This window comes from Rana temporaria, chromosome 9, assembly GCF_905171775.1.
Source record: "Rana temporaria chromosome 9, aRanTem1.1, whole genome shotgun sequence".
NCBI lineage: Eukaryota > Metazoa > Chordata > Amphibia > Anura > Ranidae > Rana > Rana temporaria.
In genome coordinates this window covers 115565979-115589029 of record NC_053497.1, presented here as the reverse complement: position 1 = coordinate 115589029, position 23051 = coordinate 115565979, and the positions used below count along the sequence as shown (strand labels likewise).

Here is a 23051-nt window from a genome sequence, read left to right as displayed (position 1 = left end):
CCAAAGGTAGTGTAAACATCTCCTAAACGTGTACCGTTTAGGAGATATTTACATTACATGCAGCCAGTGACATCAAATTTTTTTTTTTTTTACAAAATAAACATGGACAGGCGTTTTTAAGCTGTAAAAAAGGCTAACACAAGTGGCTGTAAAAACGCCAGTGGAAATGAAGCCTTAAACTTGGGACCGGACTGGTTTCTAAGCGGTAGCGTTTTCGCGCGTTTTTGAGCGTTTGTTAACGTCTGGCGTTTTTACAGCTCTACTCTGGAGCTTCACAACGCCCTGGTCCTGCGTTTTTTTTACAGCTCAAAAACGCCTATGCCATTTGCAAAAACGCCTATGTGGGCATGATGCCATAGAATAACATGGACAGGCGTTTTTAAGCTGTAAAAAACGCTCAGAAAAGTGGCTGTAAAAACGTCAGTGGAAATGAAGCCTTATTGTCAAAGCTTAATTGAACAAGCTGAAGTTAGAAGTTGATTGACTACCATGCACAGCTGCACCAGGTTCTGAGTGCTCCAGTTTTAGTAAATTGCCCCCAATGTGGATTTGTAGTGGCTATAAAAATTTTAGACCACTCATATAGTTAGATTGGATGGATTGTTATGTACAGGACACCCATCTGTGCTTGCAAAAGTCAAATAAAAATCTCCCCTAACGTTTTGTACAGTATATTAATATGTATCAATCAGCAGTGAAGCACAGTAATCCATGGCATCTTTATTTTATATTTCAATAAAGATAGTGCAAGACAGCTGCTGATTGGTTGTTCCATGAGGCATTCTTGGCAGAACTTTGTAAAGGGAAAAAAGCTGTTAATGAATTTTTGTTGCAAATCAATTGTTCCTCAAGACTAGTGTGCTATGGGTGTTCACAATGCATCTAAAAGACTATGTTCATTGTAAAATAGAGAACTGATGCAGCCAAATAATGCTGTATATATTTCCCATGAGACAATGTTTACTGCAGTTCTAGAGACATTTTGCTATTTCCACGCTTTGCTGGTGAAACACCTAATATCAGCGTACTTACCGCTATCTCCGTTACTAATATATCAGTTATACTTCCCAAAACCGTGACAAAGTCAAACACATTCCAAGCATCCCGCAAGTAATTCTGCACAAAAGACAGAAGATTTTTTTTTTAAGAGAAGGAAAGGAAATATTTTTGGTAAAACACATCTCACAAATCCCAAATCAAAGATGGCCATAAACCATCAGATCCCTGCTTAGTCCAAACCTGAGCTCTGCTTTACGGGTTAATTTATCACATGTCACAAACCTTTCTCTTTAACTAGGTTTGCCAAGGAATGGAGTCTAAAGCTGGCTACACATAGATCAAAACTCAGCTGGTTCACCAGGGACCGGCCGAATTTCCATCTGTGTAGCCCTCTCTGTTAGACAGAAGCTGATCATTAGAACAGGACTGCCAAAAAACCTTCTTTAGGCTGGGTTCACACTTTTCCCACAGACAGTCACAGACAGTCATACGACTTTCATCCTACTTTGCTCTGCGACATCAGTCCTACATCGGTCCTACATTGGTCCGACATCCATCTGACTTGAATGAACAGGATACTACTTTGATCTGACTTTGTGATAGTCTGACTTGTTCTTTGACCAATCAAAACAATCCCAGAGTGAGATAAATTCCTTTTACTGCTGCTGTAATCACAATGTCAGATGTCAAAAGGACTGACTGAGCAAGCAGATTTGGCTTAATGGAGGTGCAAGGGGCCATTAGCTAATAAAAGAGAAGGGGGTTCTTGGAACATGTAATTAGCCAAAATTGTATTTTCTTCATTTTTGGGTAGGAAGGGAATGAGTTATAACCAGGTTTTTTTCCTGCTGTCTCAATTCCTGTTCAGTGACCACACATAAAATGAGGGTCTCTTCTTAGTTTTTAGTAGGGGGATACGTTTTTCAGAACCCTTTACCATATTTGTTATAACCAATTCCAAAAGAAGCATGCAATGATTTGTAAATCTCATGAACTCATATTTTATTTACAGTAGAAATAAGAAAACATATCAAATGTTTAAACTGAGGAAAATTATAATTTTAAAGAAAAATTGGTAATTTTGAAATTGATTGATCATTGCATTCTGTTTTTATGTATACTGTATTTTTACACAGCATCAACTTTTTTGAAATTGGGGTTGTATGTTTAGTCAAAACATATTTAAAAAACTTTCCACAACAGTTAAGACAGTAGTAAATCCTTAGTATAAATTTGTACCTACAGTTAAGCTTTTAATTATTTTTATGTGTAGGTACCCTGAATATCTTTTAAATGTGTGTGGTCAATTAGAAGATAATCCTATTGGCAAGCAATGACATCACTGAAACATGCGCTGTAGCTCTGCATTCATGACACACTGAGTGTGTCCCGATTGCAGAGAGAGCTGTGCCACCATGGGGACTCACCATGGAGAAGGCGCTGGAAGGCTCTGTTGTAAAGGCAAGTCTGTCAAAATTGTGCTGATTGGGCCTAATTAAAATTGTAGACTTTACTATCACTTTAAAATATAGGAAAATATCAGATGTAGGTTTCTTACCAGAACACCAAAGGCAATGATTTTCAGGATACATTCCAGTGAGAACATTGACGTGAAGATAATATTGAGGCCCCGCAACATTTCTTCATAGGTACTTGATGCTCCATAGAACTGAAAAAGCAAGAGAGTGAGCCAGTGAATTAAAGGTGGAATTCTATTCACAAAAATAAGCTGTGATAGGCAAGATACTGGATTTTAATTTGTGATTTTATTTGGCACTACGTGCCAGTATGATGACAGGAATGGAAATGTAATAAGAAGCCACTTTGCAGGAAAAGAACATCTACCAACTTTTATATAGTGTGTTATACTGAATTGGATTGTAACCATAAAGCAAATACTACAGCTTTCTCTTTCTCCACCTCAGACTGGACAGGCTGGCTACTGTGTCCGCCATCTTCGAATGATATTTAACAGTACTGAACTGTAGCTCCCCTGCCTTCTGCTCCCATGATACTAAAAAAGTGTCATTAGAATACTACCTCTTACTCCTAACATACAATGTCTTTAAAAAGTGTTCATACCTCTTGAAATTTACCACATTTTGTCAAGTTACAACCAAAAACGTACATGTATTTTATTGGGATTTTAGGTGATAGACCAACACAAAGTGGCACATAATTGTGAAGTGGAAGGAAAATTATAAATTGTTTTCAACATATTTTACAAATAAATATGTGAAAGTGTGGCATGCATTTGTATTCAGCCCCCCCCCCCCCCCACAAGCCAATACTTTGTAGAACCACCTTTCACTGCAATTACAGCCGCAAGTCTTTTTGGATGTTTCTACCAGCATTGCACATCTAGAGAGTGAAATGTTTGCCCATTCTTCTGTGCAAAATAGCTCAAGCTCTGTCAGATTGGATGGAAAGAGTCTGTGAACAGCAATTTTCAAGTTTTGCCACAGATTCTCAATTGGACTTAGGTCTGGACTTTGACTGGGCCATTCTAACACATGAATATGCTTTGATCTAAACAACTGCATTGAAGTTCTGGCTGAATGTTTAGTCTCAAGTCTTTTGCAGACTCTAAAAAAAATTCTTCCAAGATTGCCCTGTATTTGGCTCCAGCCACCTTCCCATCAACTCTGAGCAGCTTCCCTGTTCCTGCTGAAGGAAAGCATCCCCACAACATGATGCTGCCACCACATTTCACAGTGGGGATGGTGTGCTTAGGGTTATGCGCAGTGTTAGTTTTCCGCCACACATAGTGTTTTGCTTTTAGGCAAAAAAAAGGTAAATTTTGGTCTCATCTGACCAGAGCGCCTTCTTCCACGTGTTTGCTGTGTCCCCCACATGCCTTCTCGCAAACTTCAAACGGGACTTCTTATGGATTTCTTTCAACAATGGCTTTCTTCTTTCCACTCTTCCATAAAGGCCAGATGTGTGGAGTGCCCAACTAATAGTTGTCCTGTAGACAGATTCTCCCACTTGAGCTGTAGATCTCTGCTGCTCCTCCAGAGTTACCATGGGCCTCTTGGCTGCTTCTCTGATTAATGCTCTCCTTGCCCATTCTGTCAGTTTAAGTGGACGGCCATGTCTTGGTAGCTTTGCAGTTGTGCCATACTCTCCATTTTCAGATGATGGATTGAGTAGTGCTCTGTGAGATGTTCAAAGCTTGGGATATTTGTTTATAACCCAACTCTACTTTTAACTTCTCTACAACTTTATCCCTGACCTGTCTGGTGTTCCTTGGCCTTCACAATGCAGTTTGTTCACCAATGTTTTCTAAACAAACATCTGAGGGCTTCAAAGAACGGCTGTATTTATACTGAGATTAGATTACACACATGTGGACTCTATTTACTAGTTAGGAGAATTTGTGATATTGTTTTCACATGCACACAATGGCCACTCTTTGTCATAAATTCCTGCAACGGCTGCAGAGTTGCTGTAGGCCTTTTGGTAGCCTCTCCAACCAGTTTCCTCCTGGCTCTTTCATCCAGTTTGGAGTAGCGTCCTGAACCATGGAGGGTCTGTGTTGTACCAAATACCTCACACTTCTTAATAATATAATTCACTGTGCTTCTAGGCATTGATAAAGCCTTTGATTTTTTTTGTATCCATCTCTTGACTTGCGCCTGTTCACAACTTTATCCCGGAGATCTTTTGACAGTGCCTTGCCACCAATAGTTGATTGTTTGCTTAAGTTGCACTACCAGAGACTGAAATGCTCCAAGAAAGCTCTTTCCATGCTGAGCCAATCAAAATGACCACAGCTGATGGCTGTCAAATGGCTTTGTGTGCCATTGAGAAGGTGATTAGCTACACCTGATTGAGTCTACAAGTCATTTCTAGGAGGGGGTGATCCTTTTTCCAACTCAGTGATTCTGTTTGTTTGTTTTTTTCCCCAGACATTTTGGTTTTATATCTTTTACTTGGATGTTATACATTGCACTGAGTAAATACAGCTGGGATAAACAAAAATCTGTGTCTCTCTTCATTTCAGGCTGCAAAGCAAAAAAGTGTGATTATTTTAAAGGGGATATTCTTTTCTATGCCCACTGTATTTCAGCCTGTCATAGATTTTCAATGGCTGGGTGCTACACCTATGCCTCCTTGGCTCCTGAAAAAGGTGAGATTTGATGCTGACAGGCAAAACTATTGGTTTGCATGAGGGGCTGTACTTTCTTTGCTACTAGTTGTGATAGCAAAGACAGAACAAATTATTTTCTATGTATGGAGAGCTATAATTTTAGACACACAGTTCACACTTTTAAAATTGTACAAGTTTAGTACCCATGTATAACAAGGCTTCTAATAATAAGGCCTTTCTGGTTTACATAAATCCCCAAATGAGTTGTTTGGCCACTGTTTATTTCAAATACTAGCATAAGGAAAGAAAAGAGGTGACTGTATAACAAAATAGTCTCACACTAATCCTAGTTAAGGCTTGCATAGCCATGAGGTGATATACAGAACAATGTCAAGAGCCTATCAGAACCAAATATGTTAAGGATTATGTTTTGACATTAAAGGAGGATATATTGATAAGGAACTTTTTCACATATGTGTATAGGATAGGTGTCATGTATTATGTGTTTTATGTAAATTATTTTAACACACCTTATCTCAGTTGAGCCTTACCTTCATCATCAACACGATGGTGTTGAGCGCAATCATCACCATGATGAAATACTCAAATGGAGGAGACACTACAAACCGCCACATCTTATATTGGAATGATTGCCGGTTCTGAGGCATGTATCGCGTTAGGGGCTTAGCACTGATGACAAAGTCTATGCAGGCCCTCTGCAAGGAGAATAATGGGAGAGTCAATGTGCTACAGTATATACAAAATGTTACCCCAAAACAAATTCCACTTTGGTAAAATTGAAATGAAAATATTTATTGGCTTTGGTTTCTCTAAGCATAGCAGGACTTAACAAAAAACAGTGAAGCATGCATTCCCCCAGTGCAATAGCCAAACATTGATGGTTTGAACTACAATGGAGTCCCTGACTAAAATAAGCAGGATCTGTAGGTGTTCTGGTTTAGTTATTTGTCTTTTTATTGTCTCTCCCTTTGTAAATAGGATGGCAAAGAGACATGGATGACGATGGCCACACTTCTTCCTAAAGGTGTTAAAAGTGAGGGTATGCAGAAAAGCAGTACATGATACAACAGGCTACATCTCATTCTCCCTACCTCATTCTTCTCAAGACTGCACTCTGACATGACCTTGTCTCCCTGCTCCTGGAAAGTGATGATAATTAGAGCCACAAATATGTTGACAAAGAAGAAAGGAAACACCACAAAATAGACCACATAGAAGATGGACATTTCCATGCGAAAGCCGGGAGTGGGGCCCTGCTCCTCGTAGGTTGCATCCACCGAGTGTTTTAGGACGCTGAAAAAGAAAAGTAACCCTTGATATTACAATGATTGCTAAGCTATAATGCAATTATACTACAGAAAGCTTTCTATACATACATACAAGCCTTTGTATGTATGTATACATACATACAGACTCTAAGATGTCAGACTCTAAGATTAATAACAAATAGGGGGTTATTTACTAAAGGCAAATTCACTTTGCACTACAAGTGCAAAGCGCACTTGAAATTGCACCGAAAGTGCACTTGTAAGTGCAGTCGCTGTAGATCCGAGGGGGACATGCAAGGAAAATAAAAAACAGGATTTTAGCTTGCACATGATTGGATAATAAAATCAGCAGAGCTTCCCCTGATTTCAGATCTACCCCTCAGATTTAAAGCACATGCACTTCCAAGTGCACTTTCAGTGCAATTTCAAATGCACGTTGCACTTGTAGTTTGCACTTGTAGTGCAAAGTGGATTTGCCTTTCGTAAATAACCCCCATCATGTCAGTGGGATAATCAAAATGACAAAAAAGTCTAATCTATAAATCAAAAAGCAGCTATTTTTGCAACTTTTTTTTTGTTAGGCATATGTTTGTTGCATTATACACAGTTAAATACACATCGTTGAAATGTCCTTTGTTGCTAAAGACTAGACTTCTGTGACTTTGGTGCAAAGCCCCTTGACTTCCATTCCTTCTCTCTAATGAGAGCACCACAGTGGTTAATAAGCGTATTCCCTTTACCCACTTTAAACAGTTGTAAGGTTTACTTCAAACAACCATTATGGGTGATATGTATATAGTACCTGAACGGGCATATGATTGCCGAATGGCATTTATCCATTGTGTGTCTCTACCTCCATCTTGTTAAATGCTCTTGTAGGAGAAAAATAGGGAATTTTGTTTCTGGGTATACTTTTACTGTATGGTAGTCAGAGTAGAAAACACTTACTTGGGCCACCCTTCCCCAGTGGAAACTGTAAAGAGAGTCAGGAGAGCCCAAAGGACATTGTCGTAGTGGAATTCATATTTCTTCCATTCCCTGGGCTGTGCCCTCACATCATCATTTTCATAATTAAGATATTCCCCCCTAGACAGAGCAGAAAGATCATCAGTAAAGAGTTTTATGATCTTGAGGTCGCAATTTTTCGCTTTCCGACACTTACCGGCAATCTTTCTCCAGGTCTTTTGACTCATCTGTACAGTAAAAGAACTTGCCCTTGAAGAGCTGAACAGCAATAACGGCAAAGATGAACATGAAGAGCATATAAACGATGAGGATGTTGAGTACATTCTTCAGTGAATTCACTACACAGTCGAACACCGCCTGGGGGAAACAGTGACCATAAGAGGAAAGAATATAGGGCCTCAGCAACAACTAGACCAGCAGGCTTTTTCAAGCAGAATTAGCATAATGATTACACTGAAGATCAGTGTTTCTCAGCCTATTTTCAGTCAAGGCACCCTTTAAAAATAATGGACAATCTCGAGGCACCCTTTAAAAATGATGGACACTCTCGAGGCACCCCATTCTAAAATTTGAATAGTTTTACTTAGTGCAGCAACATCCACAAGTCCAAGTAGGACACCCAACGTTCGAGGTGATTTATTTTTCCAAAGCAAATACACTTTTGAAAACTGGTACTGCCTAGTGTTCTAATGTTCCTCCATCACTCAGCTAATGTGACCCCACCGCTGATGGAGACGAGCAGGGAAGGGTCAAACAAGGATGGTATGCAAGCGAATGACATCCTCCTTATCAATGATGAATGGTCATTAGGACGCCGGCAGCTAGAAGGTTGTAATAGTGCACAATGAAAACCTGCGACTTAGTGTAACTAAAAGGCAGACTTCATCCACACACCGGCTTGTATACATTTTTAGGCATTTTGTCAAGGCACCCCTAAAGAAACTTCAAGACACCCTGGTTAAAAAAAGGCTGCTATAGATAATGTCTCAAGTTAAATTGCCAAATTACCTAAAATGTATTTTAGTCATGAGGAGAGCAGGGGGACAAGGCGAGGATCTGCATACTTCAAAAGCACGACCTTACTGCCATAATTCCCAACTCTGTTCTTGCCCACCTAGAAGTTTTGGATGTTCTTGTCCACCTTTGTATTTTTCCAGTCATGTGACCAGCAGACCAGGAAGAATTCAGGATTATTTGATGATGTCGAGGCAAATCATAGCAGGTTCTCTACACAATAAATTAAACCTAGATAACAGTTTTACATATTTTGCTTATTAACACAGACGGGCAAGTCAGAAAGTAATTTTTCATGCAAGAAGCACTTCCCAATTCTAGATCTTCCAAGCCACAGAATTAAACCCTTGCTGAACTCCATCCATAATCCAAAGATAGGAATATATGCTGATAGATACAGGTCTGGGGTTATACAGAAGACGATGTATAGGAAGAGGCTGCATTCTCATACAGAGGGCATCTTTTTTTCCCCAGAAAAACATTTTCTATTGTTTCTCAGATGTAATTAGCAGGTCACCAATTGATTTTAAATAGATTTTACTTTCCAAGGGAATAAAAAAAAAAAAAGACATCCTTTAGTCCAGTTACATATTCATAAAGAAGTCATTAAATGTATTTGAAAAGACTGCTAATATTAATGCATAGGTGTGCGCAGCCTATTGCATTAGGGAGTGCACCCCAAAGCCCAAACACACACTACCGATCGCTCACGGTCTTCATTCAGAAAGGGAAGGGGCCGGTAAATTACATATTTACCGGCCCCTTCCCCACTCCTAAAACATCCCAGCATCAACAGCCGATAGGAGAGGAGGGAAGCTGGCAACGCTGCAGGGGGTGGGGGGAGATGGGAGCCAGAGCAGTAGGAGGAATCTGAGCTGCATAGGGTGATTAGGGCACACGTGGCACACCTATGTATTAATGACTGAGATCTATTTTTATAGTTGTGGACTGTGAACCACAAAGCACTGCACTGTACAGTGCTGCCAATTAAACATGTTTCAGGCACTGTGGGCTGGAGAGGGAGGGTTTTCAGCAGGTTACAGAGGTAAGAAAGCAGGAGAAATGTATTGTGGAAAAAAAAAAAGAAAGCAGGAGAAGGACCCCAGCAGTGTCATGATGCTGCAAAAGCAAAGAGCTGTGTCACTCTGCCAGCGATGGAGTGTAGTAGTAGGCCTGAGTCATGGAGCTGGAAGAATTATAAATAGGATGACAGATAAAATAGTCAATATAGATGTACTTCAGCTGGGTTTTGAGCTGTTTAGGTGCAGACAGACTGTAAACGCATACAATAAGTCAGAAAACAAATCAGTAAATGAAGTCATAGATGACAGATAAGAAAACAAACCTTGAGCTTGGGCAGCCGCTTAATAGTTTTCAAAGGCCGCAGAACCCTGAGGACCCGCAGGGATTTGATGGTGTTTAGATCTTTCCCTTTGTTCCCTCTACAGAGGACACACAAAGAGATAGAGTCAGTCAAATTTTACAAGATGGCACCCAGCGTGAGCGTCTTCACCCCGAGGATCAGATTCATGCTTTACCTCTCACAATGCTCTTCCCAGAATCTGGGTCACTCTTATCAGGGCTGCGCTTTCAATTTTTTTTTTAGACTTCCCTTCTTATAACACAGAGAAATACCTCCTAATATCATTCATGAATAGGACAACTGACCTGATTTATCTTAAAGGAACCTGCACTGAATTTAAAATGGAGGCTGCCATAGCTGACCCTCTAAATATGTGTACTGTCTGGATGTCATGCTGATCACTTAAATTCACTACTTTCAGGAACTGGGCAAGTATGTGACCATTAAAGTTCAGAGTACAGTCAGAAATCTTGGGATGTGTGCTTGTTTGGGTGTGTCACTGTATAGTGAAGCCATTGTATTAGCATGCCAGTCAGACAACTAGTATTTTCAGCAGTGCCACCTCTATTCATACTGCAATGGCCTGCTGCTAAGCAGAACTGAAGGCATTTTTTTGTATCTGGATAGAATAAAGGAGAGTTATAATCCGTCAGGCTTTTTTGCCCATATAGGAGATTTTTCCTTCACTACAAAATTAGAGAAATCTTAATAGTGGTCTCCAGGAAAAATTTAAACCGTGAATTTACTTAATGGGGACACATGCACCAAGCCTTTGGTTATACTTTAATAAGACTATCTGCATGTGGGTTCAAGCATATGATTTAAATGATTTCTCAGATTTGAGCTTACCTTCTTACATTGTAATTGTTCTATTTAATTGATAAAAAAAATAATAATACTGGGTAAGGCAACTTTTTACATGTTTGCAATTTGTATCAAATTTACCTGGACGAATGACCATAGATACAAATAGGTGCCACTTTGGAGAACTACATTTGACTGAATTTTCTTTGCACTTAATCCAATGGTTACAATGCAACAGAGGACTGTTCGGAGCCTGTGAGGATGATCCCTAGCTGAGAACGGTCCAGCCTAATTTGTGTTTCTGTTTATTTACACTATTTTGACCCTTTTCGGGTATATACTGAGTGCTCTTTAATGTTTGAGATTCTGCAGTGTCACTTATAAGGTACCACAAATATTCTTTGGAGGAAAAAGAATAACAGAATATGGTGTCCGAAGTGGGACAAGGAATTCTCTGTGTTATGTCAGGAATGGTATAAAAGAATATGCAGATACACCTGATAACAGAATTGTTGCTGTAAGACATTAACCAGGGCTCCATTAACATTACCATTCCTTAGGAATGGGGAGGGGCCACAGCATCCAGTGGGGCCTCCCAGATGCAGAGCATGCTTCATCCATCATGCATCTTGGTTAGTCATGCATACCCGATTGAGTTTCATACCTGTGCTGTGCTGGCTTTCAGCTATAGAGCCCTAGCCCCATGTGGAATATTTAATAATCTTTCCGTTGGTGGAGATCATACTTCACAGCCAAAGTGAATTTAAAGGGGTTCATATTCAGTTTTTTGTTATTTATATCCCTTGACCATCAGCGGGTTAATTTCCAATTGTAAGTGATGTAGGGTTTACTACTGGATAGACCTGCACTATGCATAATGGCCGCCATGTTGTCTGAAATGGGTTTTGCCAAATTACAAACTAAAGCTGTTCAGTAGTTTTACACCTTTTAAATTTCACATTACTACCTTGGCCAGGCAAAATGCATTATCTATAATGATCAGGAATTGGGTTTGCTTGAGGCCAGGACAGGCCAAGCCAGTGTTTGAGAACCTGCAGGAACTGGCCTGGCATCACCATAGTCTCTACAAACCTTTTACCTTCCACAATGCTTATGCAATTCTAGAGCACTCTTATAGAAAACTTGACCAGTGCTTGCTAGGTTGATCTTTCTTGCTTCCTCCACCTCACCACAGGTCAAAGATGCAAGTCATCAGACTTGAAGCAGCCAACAGCAAGGTGCAGGAGGTGGGTCTGAAACTGACCTTACTAACCCCTTACTAACCCCAGACAGGATTTGCATAATGGTATTCAGAGCTCTTGGGGGCACTCAAAACCACATCACTAGATATTAAAAGTTCCTGTTGCTAGTGGCTAGTGGTCATAAAGTGTGAAATTCATGATGAACTCCAGTCAAAACTCAAACTTTACTTCTAAATATGTAAAGAGCTGTCTATTTGTTGTTTCTTCAATGTACTGCTTGGCATTGAAATAAAAAAAAAAAAAACTTTCAATAACCCTGTCCTTTGTCAAGCTATTGGCTGTATGTATGACAAAGCCTAGAATAGTGTGCCTGGGTCCCCCAATGTGCCTGGTTTATCTTGAACATGCAGAGGACCCTCATACATGTTGCATTTATTTATTTGGTGCTGCCAAATAAAACTTTGTATCCCTCATTCAAAGCTACTATTGAAGCTCATAGACAAAAAGTAGTAAATATATATAATATTCTATGTGATTTAACTGATTATTTTCTCCTGACTAGAAGACTTCTTTAAATTTAATTACCCACTTTCTGAATTACTGTTTGTCATCTACTTAGGGATGAGGAGTGCTAGAAATCCTTGAGCTGCAGAAGTGCACCTCTAGTTTGCAAAGAGAGGGGGAGAATACTGGAGAAAGCTCAGATAAGTATGAAAGGCTTCTGTGCTCATCTGATTTATATTTACAAGATCTAAACATTCTAACCAGCACAACACAGGTAAACTAAGTAGGTCACAGGTGCAGAATGACAAATCATTAGATGTGATCCAAGGTTATCTTGGGTGGCAGGCTTAGGCAATATGTGACACATAAGGTTGTACTACTACTAGGAGTAAAACGTCCCACAGGTTGCCTAAGCCTGCTGTAAGGTGTACAAAATCTCTTGGCCATCTTACAGTACAGTAAAAATCTTAGTTAGCTGGGGTCAATGCATGTGGTGGATATTATATGACGAAAGCATGCGCTGAAGTAGGCTGTAAAATCTAACAGCCTCCGAATCAGCCTTCAAAATTGGCCCCTAGGAGTGCCTTGTCTATTAATGCCTCCAGGGTTTACTTAAACCTTCATCTGCAGTTCATTCAATGAAATTAATGAGATGGTTGTGGCTAATTCTACATTGTGGTACAGGATGAGAAGGAGGAAGGGTGTTACAATGGTTCTAAGATTATAGGGCACAGAAAAAAATTGGAGGGACACATACAGGACCTTCCTGTATGTGTAGAAAGTATATTGCATTTACCCAACAAAACTCCTAGAGACAGAAAAAGAGAATCCGGCCATGGAGAGACAAAGAGAAAGCGTAAAATCAGTAGACAAGCACACTACATAAAGCCACAAAGCAACAACAAAGTCAACAATGCTTTTAACATAAAGTCAACATCTGCACACAGTTCCTGTTCTTTTTTAATTCCCCGTTCCTAAAACTAGTTATACACTTTACTAAGAAGCCTCCAAATAAATAATCTTTAGAAAAAAATAATTAAGTATTAACTACAAATTTCCTTAGGCAATTGCACTAACTCTCCTACAGAGGGCAGTATGTACTGTAACAACAAACACTTCATGGCCAAATATATCAGTCAGCGTACGTCAGGATTTTTTGACCTTTTCTCTGTGTATTTTGAGAATACACTTTCATATATTTTACACACATTTCTTAATTATCAAACTGTATTTGATAACCTATATTTAAATGTACCTCCCTCTATTAAAAAAACTGTATTTAGATGGAATTCATTGGGTTAAAACAAATATTTTTTTGTTTTCATATGCTACATTTGGTTGGCAGGATGTACGTCTGTCAAATCTAGTTGTCACAAGACATGAGATGTTTCTTCTCTAGTAAACAAGTAATATGAGGTAGCCTTCCAGAGTCTACTAACAGGATCTAGGGTGGTCCTCCTATTCCTATTGGTTTTTTTTTGTTAAGAACATAGTCATGCTAAATCTGGTGCCAAGATCTATGGTGTAACTGCTAGGTATAATGGTAGGATCAAGGGTACTTTGTTTGATGTTCAAGTTGAATCCAGGGAAGTCCTGGTATATCTAGCAATGTAACTGGAAATTTAGCTGAGATCACTAGAAATAGGATTTATGTCATTCCTACTAGGTTTATTTGTAGCATCCCCAGTGAACTGCTAGGTATAAATGATAGATCCATGGTCAACCTGTTCAGTGGTAGGATACAGAGGGTTCTGCTAGGATTAGCAGTGTTATTGAGCGTCTTCTTGTTATTTCTAAAAACAGGCTCTAGTAGGGTTGTCCTAGGTCTATAGTCGATTACTAGGACTAGATGAGGGAACCAATGTTGTTATGCCAAGTCTAGTGGTAGAATACAAGGTAGTCTGCTTGATGTACTGGTAAGCTCCTGGGTGGTCCTGCTAGGTGTGCTGGTGTGATTGAAGGCGATTCCGTCATTAGTAATTGGATTCAGTGAGACATATCTCCCAAGTGGTGGTGGATACTTTAATAGCTAGTGGGTAATGCTGTTGATGATCGGTAGTGGGGATGTTCTGCAGTGATATCCAGGATATCAAATCCTCCTTGATTTAGCTATAGTTCTAGCAGAAAGACTTTGTCTAGCAGTTAACACTAGGTGTTTCCTAGTGGTAGGATCCAAGGTGGGTTTGAGTAGGCTGTTCTTCTCTTCATTCTTACAATTTGAAGAATTAAGAAGATCATAAAACAAGATGGCAAAAGAGCGAGGATAACTGGATACAGTATTTCCCAAACCTGTTTTTAATCCCACCAACATCATGTGTTTTGCAAACAAATTTACACAGATAATCCAGTCTCAACAATGTGATTTAGTGACCAGTGTGGTGGATATACATGAAACCTGAATTACTGGTGGGACTTGGGATACATTTGGAAATCACTGACATAATAGATTATGTAAATACAACATCTCATAAATGAAATGATTTGCGTTTAATTTGTCCAACTGAACTAAGCTAAAAACTAACTTGCACTAATATAGCCAATAATCATTTGTATTAAATTACAATATATAAACACATTTAGGAGATTACTTTTAATTCATCACTAAACTAATGTGCACACATAAAACACCTCAAAAATGTTTTATGCTGTTCACCACCTGTATTTATAATAGTTTTTAGGTAGATGATACTTACGAGAAGGCGAAAGCCACCAAGGCTCCACTGACCACAATAAAATCTAAAATATTCCAGAGGTCCCGGAAATATGAACCAGAATGGAGGAGAAGACCCAAATCAATCATCTGTGGACAAAGAAAAAAGTCTTATATGGGACAATATGTTGTAAACATCTACAATACAATTTAATGTTGGATAACCTCCCACCTGTCAAAACTTCCCCATGTCTAACTCAATCCTATCCAAGACAAGTTGACCCCAATTCACCACTTACACACATGCAGGACTCCAAAATTATGACCCAGCAACAGCTTATAACTCAAAGGTGCCAAATTCAAAGTGAAAAATTCGATTTAGAGGGCTTTCATTTTCTGGCTTTGGTCTTACAGACTAGGCCAAATTACTCTGCAAAACCCCTTGGTCATTGTTTTCTAAGAACACCTATTCCATCCTGAGGCTGTGACTTTGCAATATAGGCATTTAACCATACTTATCAGAGCCTTTCTATAATGTAATTATGCATATGTATGTCTTTAGTGCTGCCTAGATGGGTTCAAATTTATCACGCAAATTAAAAAATCTAACATTTTCATGACTATACAGTATCCTATTCTTACTGCAGTCTGCAGGAAGTACTCACGGAAACAGTTACAATTCTCATATAACAATCAGTAGCAAGTCTCTAGCTTTGCTCAGGAGCCCTGAGAAAAAAAACTGCTTCCTATCCAGTCTTTAGCACAGTTGCCATGTTCTCTGTATAATCTTATCAGTATAGTATCATTTAAACTTTATATTGCCGTCTATGTTTCTTTTGGGGAGATGTCATCTTTTGATAGGACAAGAAAAAGGGAAGAGGTTGTCATTGGCACGGGAATACCAATATTAACCTCATAGATGTACTAACCCTTACCCATTTTACAAAAATATTTTGTTGCAATCTATGGAGAGATTTTCCATCTCCTGACAAGAAGAGCAGGGAAATCTCATCAGTGTGGACAAAGTCAGCACATAAACGTCTTATGCCACGTACACAATCAGATTTTTTGTCGAAAAAACCTTGGATGTTTTTTCCGACGGAATTCCGCTCAAGCTTGGCTTGCATACACATGGTCACACAAAAGTTCTCCGACCTTTTGTCCGTCAAGAACGCAGTGACGTACAACATTACGACGAACCGAGAAAATGAAGTTCAATGCTTCCGAGCATGCGTTGAATTGTTGCCGAGCATGCGTCGGAATTTTGCGCGTCGGAATTGCTACAGACAATCGGATTTTCCGATATTAACTTTTTCCGTCTGAAAATTTGAGAACCAGCTCTCAATCTTTTGTTAGCAACAGCAAAAGACCGACGGAGCATACACACGGTCGGAAATTCCGTTCAAAAGCTCACATCGGACTTTTGCTGTTGGAATTTCTGGTCGTGTGTACGGGGCATAACAGAGGTTTTATGTCTTTTTTAGTGTCCAAAGAAACTATACTATGGGGGTCCTGTGTGAAAATGCATATTTCTGGCTATTATGCTGATCCTGTGGAATTTTTTTTATTACCGGTATTTATTCTTTGTTAATTTTTCATATACAGTATATTAAAACAAGGAACAGAGAGAAAAAGAAGAGCCATTCCCAATCCTGTGGATTCTGTATTTTAAGCTGATCTGGAACAAGAGTCAGAGTAAAGTTAGAAGTCCTTACCTGTATATTTGTTTCAGGTTAGTCACTCAAAGATTTGAGGCTAAATGGACATACTGTAACTACTGCAAGACCCAAGTGCAAATGCATTGCTACACAACAGTCTACTGAAACTGCAAGTAACGGATGATGCTGGTCCACTGTCATTGGGTTGTTAAATGACGTGGCTTGATCTTAGACACATTATGTGAGTTTTCTCCAACAGGTAGGTGTGTTTCCCAGTCCCAAACGCTGACTAATCTTAGAACTTTTCATATTTTAATTAGCGAATGAATAGAGAAGCGCCTTCTCAGAACGGCCAAGCTTTTAATTAGTGCACAGAAATGACACAGCTAATATTAATTAGATTTTGCTGGAAGTCTACGGAAAACATTGTAAAAGAGGTTCTGTGTGGCCTCATAGCACAGGAACTGTTGAGTAATATCAGTCGAGAGTGTTTTTCCATAATGGATGAGAAAAACCCAAAACAAAACTAAGCAGGGGGAGAACTGTGACCCAAATATTGATGTCGTAATGCCTTTTTTCATTTATTATATGTATACTAGAGACAAGAATGAGTCAAGCCAAGCTGGAAGATAAAATAAAGGAATGGCCTCTTGATACAAAGACTTTTATGACTTGCGAACTATATATAATATACACTTGCATGCTTGCTAGATGTGCTGAGCTTTTCTTTTTTTTTCTGTTTTTTAAGGCAATGTCACAAAAAGGTGTAACCTTTAAAGTACACCTGTCACTTCTAGACAAAATGAAGCACACTTCCTTGCTGCATCATTCACCTGCCTTAACCTTTGTAAAAACTTCCAGTTATAGGGTAACAATTGACCTTCTCTCTTTCCTCTCGTGATTTTGGCCCCTTTCATGCGACTATTCCGATCAGGTTAGCCTGTCAGTTTTTCAGGCAAACCTGTTTGTATGGTCCAGTCACCCCTATGGACTGGCGGATTTCTGTTTACACCCGCCTACATCTGATCATTGGATCACCCCCCTCCATCTAGGCATATCAGATCAGGGGTAGTCGGTTGTAAGCGGACAGAAAAGTCTGTTTACATCGAGCAGCCCATTGAGCAGAACGGGCGCTTTCTGTGTTCGCTCTGCATAAACTCAGCAGACACAGATCTGTCATCCGCCCGCTCTGCTCTTGAAAAGTTCTACTACAAGCCTAATTCCACCTTTCAGAAAATGTTTGGTGACTGGTACTGTATATTCAACTAATAAATGGTATACATTTGAGTTGATTAACAGACAACTGCCCATTAATATACAAGATAGAAAGCTTTCTTTTTTTTTTCTTTATTTCTCTTTAATCAGGGTATAGAGATACAACATTACAGTTTAGAAGATAGCCAGTAACTCCGATTATATTCCATTTGCCTATATAATTAAGTCAAAGAAACTTTTTTCTTCCTTTTCTTTTCTTTCTTTCCTTCTCTTTTCTTTTTAAATACATTTTCCACCTTTTTAATGCCTTATTCTAGCCCTTTCTTTCTATTTCTAATATTATTTTTTTCCCCCTCTATCCCTGTTTTCCTTTTTCTATTTCCATTTCCCTCCCTGTATACTTCCCCTAAAACCCCCGATCTCCTCCTTTCCATGGCCCATCCGAATGCGGGGGGAAAAAAAAAACGATTTTTTCTTTTTCCTTGATCTTTTCTTCTTAATTATGACCATCTCCCCAAGGTGTGGAGCTATCAGGGGTGCCCTATCTTCAAACTCCTATCCATACCAAACCTACTCTTCTCTTTATTCTCCTATTAACCTTTTGCCTTCTTCTGATTGTACAAATATCTCCCATGGCACCCATATTTCCTTGATTTGTTTCTTTTCTATCCATTGTCATGGGTAGGAGACTTTCCATTATTCCCACTCTTCTAACTTTATTAAGCCACATCAAGATCGGAGGTGCTCGTGGGTCCTTCCAGTACATAGAAAGCTTTCACCTGTGGATTGTCTAAAGGAAAGTGAACTCATGTAGAGATTATGCTTACCTTTATCACCATCTCAAAAGTGAAGACCCCTGTGAAAATGTAATCCATATATTTCAGCACCTGCAATCACAAGGATATCCAAAAACTATTACCAACAGGAAAAATACTAAAGGTAACTGTGGCAAAACAAAAAAATGATTTCTTATTAGGACCTGTTGCATTTTGCATCAGAGAAACTGATCTCTTGAAGCTGTGATAATAAAAAAATAAAAAAAAAAGGCAGGCAGGCAGGCAACGGGCTAGTTAACAGTATTGCCCGTGGTCTCCCTGCAGCTGATCTTTCAAACGTTACTGACTTACCATGTCTTCTTCCTAGTGTCTCTTTCTGGTGGGGACAATCTTGATTGAAGTAGAGCTTTGCTTCCCCATCTTAGAGCCGCCAAAAAGAACAGTAACCAGTATGGTAGTGACATCACCAGATCTCACTCCAAATCTCCTGAGACTAGCAGTCAGAGGCAGTGGCACCTTAGATCTCACACTTAATGCTATACAGTTATGAGGCTATAAGCAGAGTTGTGCCTAGTCAAATACCAGGAAGTGTGCTGCTATTTTTCAGAGGGAATTCAAGACAAAAAGGTAAAATATTCAAGGTATTGCTTAGGAACAATTCATTTCTAAATGCTCCCTATAACATTCCAAGCCTTCCCTTCTTGGGTTCAGGTCTACTTAAAAATGAAACTATAATCATACGAAATATACATATTGTACAAATCACGGCAATTATTTGTGATGGTTGTATGAATGCTTGAGACATTCACACAGGAATTAATTTTTTTTTAATAAGCAGACCTTCTAGTCTTACTAGAGATAAAAAAAAAATGTTTTTCCCAAATTGTATGTAATATGAATGAAAATTTAAAAGATAAACTACTAAAGATAGGAAAATAATTGGATAAATAAAATTGATCTGAAACAAGGACAGGTAAATAAGGGCTAAAAACAATAAAAACACTTTTCAGCTGACATGTGCAGATCAAAGGAAACTAAAAGCTAAAAGTAAATAAAGGTGTAACAAGAAATCAGGACCTGACTGTCAATGTACTATCTCATCCTGGCAGTTAAGGTGTACCCATGGTATTTCAATTACGTTTTTACAGTGTAGGCCTCTAAGGTTTATGCACTCGGCACGTGCAGCCTGTCATACAAGTGAATGGCTGTACATGGCCATACGTTTGTAAACACAGATGCTTCCTTGTCTTTGTGTTTACCTGTTAAAGAAATCTAACATATTTCTTGAACACGTAACATGAGGCTATGGATTTCCACTGCACAATGGGCTTTCTAAATGGAAAGCCAAGTAGTAGTTATCACCTTTCAGGCAAGCTGTCTCTGACTGAAACCTCAGACAGAGCTGTACTGAAAGAGTGGAAGAAGTCATTGGGGTTGATTTTCTAAAACTGGAGAGTGCAAAATTTGGTGCATCTCTGTCTAGAAACCAATCAGTTTCACATTTTTTTTTGGTTAAAGCTTAGTTGAAAAAGCTGAAGTCAGAAGCTGATTGGCTACCATGCACAGATGCACCAGATTTTGGACTTTTTTTTAATGTAATCTTTTTTTATACAAGATTAAAACATTTACAAAAAGAAAAATGCACACAAGAAAATAGGCACATGAAACCGAGTGAAAGGGTGCAAACGTCATAGTATTATGTAATAAAAGTTTGCAGCACAACATATGCTTATCTAGAAACCAACAGGTAGTAATGGTACTACTCCAAACATTCAGGGGTAGGAATGTATGCAATGAATGCACCCAAGCATAAAGATATCTCAAAATGCAGACTGGGTGACAAAATAGGTGACAAGTAAATGCAGTCAGGATAGGCCCAGGATGGATTACAAAGCTTCTTCCATGACCTCATGAGGCTGCACTCTCCAGTTTTAGTAAATCAACCCCACTAATCAATTTCATTCACTTGTGTTTATTTAAATTTCAGTTTGAACTACTGTGGTCTGTAATTGCTATTTACAAGAAAAGACCCCTAAAGCTCCACCTTCTCTCTGAAAATGAGTAGGCATACATTTTTTATGCCTACTAATTAGACTAATAATAAATAAAACAATATTTAAAAAATATATATTTTTTTAGTCTTGACCATAATAAAGAAAACAAACAAAACCACATTATTTTTTAACTCTCCATTTCAGATTTTGAAATTCTTATAGATTAGTGTAGAAAAACAAACATTCAGGACTCTCAGGGTTGCTTACATCATTGTGAGGGGCATCGGCCTGTACGGGGTCTTCCGCAGCCAGTGCAATGCTGCTCAGTGTAATGACTACCAGGATGACCATCTCAAAATAGCGTAGGTTGACAATGTAGTGACACAGACGGCGGACTCTGTCAGGAGAGTGAGAAGGAAAACCATCAGGCGCTTTGTCTTTACTACCTCACATGACTTACACACACTAAATTCTTCCTCTGTTTGATGAAGCTCCTGTCAAACCATTTTTCAACAACTAAGCTAAAGTCTGACGCAAATGTCCTCGGGATGGAATGGACTGCTGACAGAAATTGTTCATATGACAAAGTGACCCAGCCTTTCTGAAACACAGATGAGGGCTAACAATGACAATTGAGGAATGATGGTGAATGTGTTGGCAATTCGAAAGCACTCACGGGTTGGTGGAGCTGAAGATGAACATGGAGCTGTATGGCAGAATCTGCTTCGGCCCATTTTTCGTTAAGTCCTCTGCTTCCATCTCCTTCTTCTCCTCAGACTTGACGTCGAATTCCACGTTATTGACTGTGAAGGGTCATTAGAGGATGTATTGTTATTCTGTGTGGGATCCATTATGTGTGCTGGTATGTCAGCAGATAACCAAGAAACAATCCTACCACTACATGTTACCCAGAGAAGTCTTGAGAGACCAGTATCTAGATTGATAGGGTACTGAGTGTGCTGGGGTAAAATGTAAGCTGTGCCAAATTAACATAATTTTGACGTTTTGGAAATGAGGAAGAGCTGATGTTTCTTTTAGGCTACTTCCTGTCTGTGACCCTATTGGGGAACTTTCTGCCCCCCTGATTCCAAAAATAAAGGGTGTTGTTGTCCCAAGAAAATGAAGGCAGGGACATAAAAAAGAATACATCATCAGAAATTCTCACCCTTCCTCACTCTAAACGTGTATTTGTGCTCCCATTGGAGAGATTTCACATTACTTACTGTCTGGGCAGGAAGTGAGGGGAACCTCCCCTATGGGTAACACAGCTGGTGCTAAAACTTCACCACTCTATCCAAAACAAAATAAAATGTTTGCCTTTGGTTTAATCAAAATGGCTGTAATACTAGCGATACTGTATATATTATAAATATAAAGAAACATTCCACACAAAAGTGCTACTTTCTGTGCACAATAATTGCAATATTGTTACTTATATTAATATAACATTATACATTAATAATAGTAAGAAATACTACTAATACTAAGATTTCCACTGAGCAGAAGTCTGCAACCTGCTCACGCTAATGGCTTTTTTTTCTACAGTAACATGTCCAAAGTCACTGATCTCTATAATAAAATGTCAACTGCCATTGACTGGGGAATTTTTCCATGACAGTAGTTTAAACTGTTGGCCAATACTACTATGGTAGTTGTGGTACATGTGAGGATACCAAAGGTAGCAGGTAGTAGACACTGCAAACAAGTACTCTGTGGTGATGTTGAGTGATGGAGGAGAGGGCTTCAGACACGCCCAGTGAAATTGACCAACCTTGTGAAGAGAGTTGCTAGATGAGGGGGTACAAATTCACCCAGAATTATTGGGTGGTCATCACAGAACTGGCCTTCTCTCATCTCAAGCAAAGAAATGCCTGTCTTACTTTTATTGAGATGACTGTCCAATTTCCTACCCTGGAGACCATTATGTGATGAAAGACTAGTGGACCACTTTTATTGCTGAGGGTTCTACACACAAGTGTAATTACAGACTGGTGACAGTGTTCCGCATTAGTAAGGCCAGCCATGCACGGTTCGAATTTTAGCTGGTTCAACAGGAACCGGCCAAGATTAGAACTGTTCATGGGCAGGCTGAATGTACCAAGTTGATCAATCAATCAGCTTGAATACAACCAGCCTGCAGGATTCTCTTGCAGTTATCCCTAGTGACTGCTATAGCCGCTAGCGATAGCTACCTGCTGGTAGGAGACAATGGCTCGGCAGAAAGGGATTTCAGCATCAACACTGCCTGTCTTGATGGAGAAATCAAGCAAATTTCTTTCCTGCAAACCGTGGCTGCAGGACAGAAATGTGCTTGGTGTATGGCCAGCTTAATTAAGCTTATAGTAGATCACAATACTCTTTTTTTATCACTGGCATATTTATCTAGTGAAAGAAAACTATATTATACAAGCGCAATTGTGTGGTTTTGGCAAGGGATTATGAAGATGAAATTGACCCAGAGACTTGGAGGGGACCGAAAAGATAGAGATGCTTAATGTAGCAAAATTAAATGAGCATAATTAAT

The 23051-nt window shown here is 39.2% G+C and overlaps 1 protein-coding gene across 1 annotated transcript in view; it reads right to left on the bottom strand.

The window, feature by feature from the left end:
• Positions 1–23051, bottom strand: part of CACNA1B (calcium voltage-gated channel subunit alpha1 B) — a 417311-nt gene that overhangs the window by 99955 nt on the left and 294305 nt on the right. Inside the window, exons 22-33 of the mRNA XM_040324212.1 lie at positions 21204–21330; positions 20795–20924; positions 18585–18644; positions 14928–15034; positions 13031–13042; positions 9707–9803; positions 7544–7704; positions 7330–7467; positions 6205–6406; positions 5644–5808; positions 2558–2668; positions 1033–1116 (exon numbers count right to left, since the gene is read on the bottom strand). Of these exons, the coding sequence (XP_040180146.1) occupies positions 1033–1116; positions 2558–2668; positions 5644–5808; positions 6205–6406; positions 7330–7467; positions 7544–7704; positions 9707–9803; positions 13031–13042; positions 14928–15034; positions 18585–18644; positions 20795–20924; positions 21204–21330 (1394 nt within the window). The remainder of the gene's footprint in view (positions 1–1032; positions 1117–2557; positions 2669–5643; positions 5809–6204; positions 6407–7329; positions 7468–7543; positions 7705–9706; positions 9804–13030; positions 13043–14927; positions 15035–18584; positions 18645–20794; positions 20925–21203; positions 21331–23051) is intronic.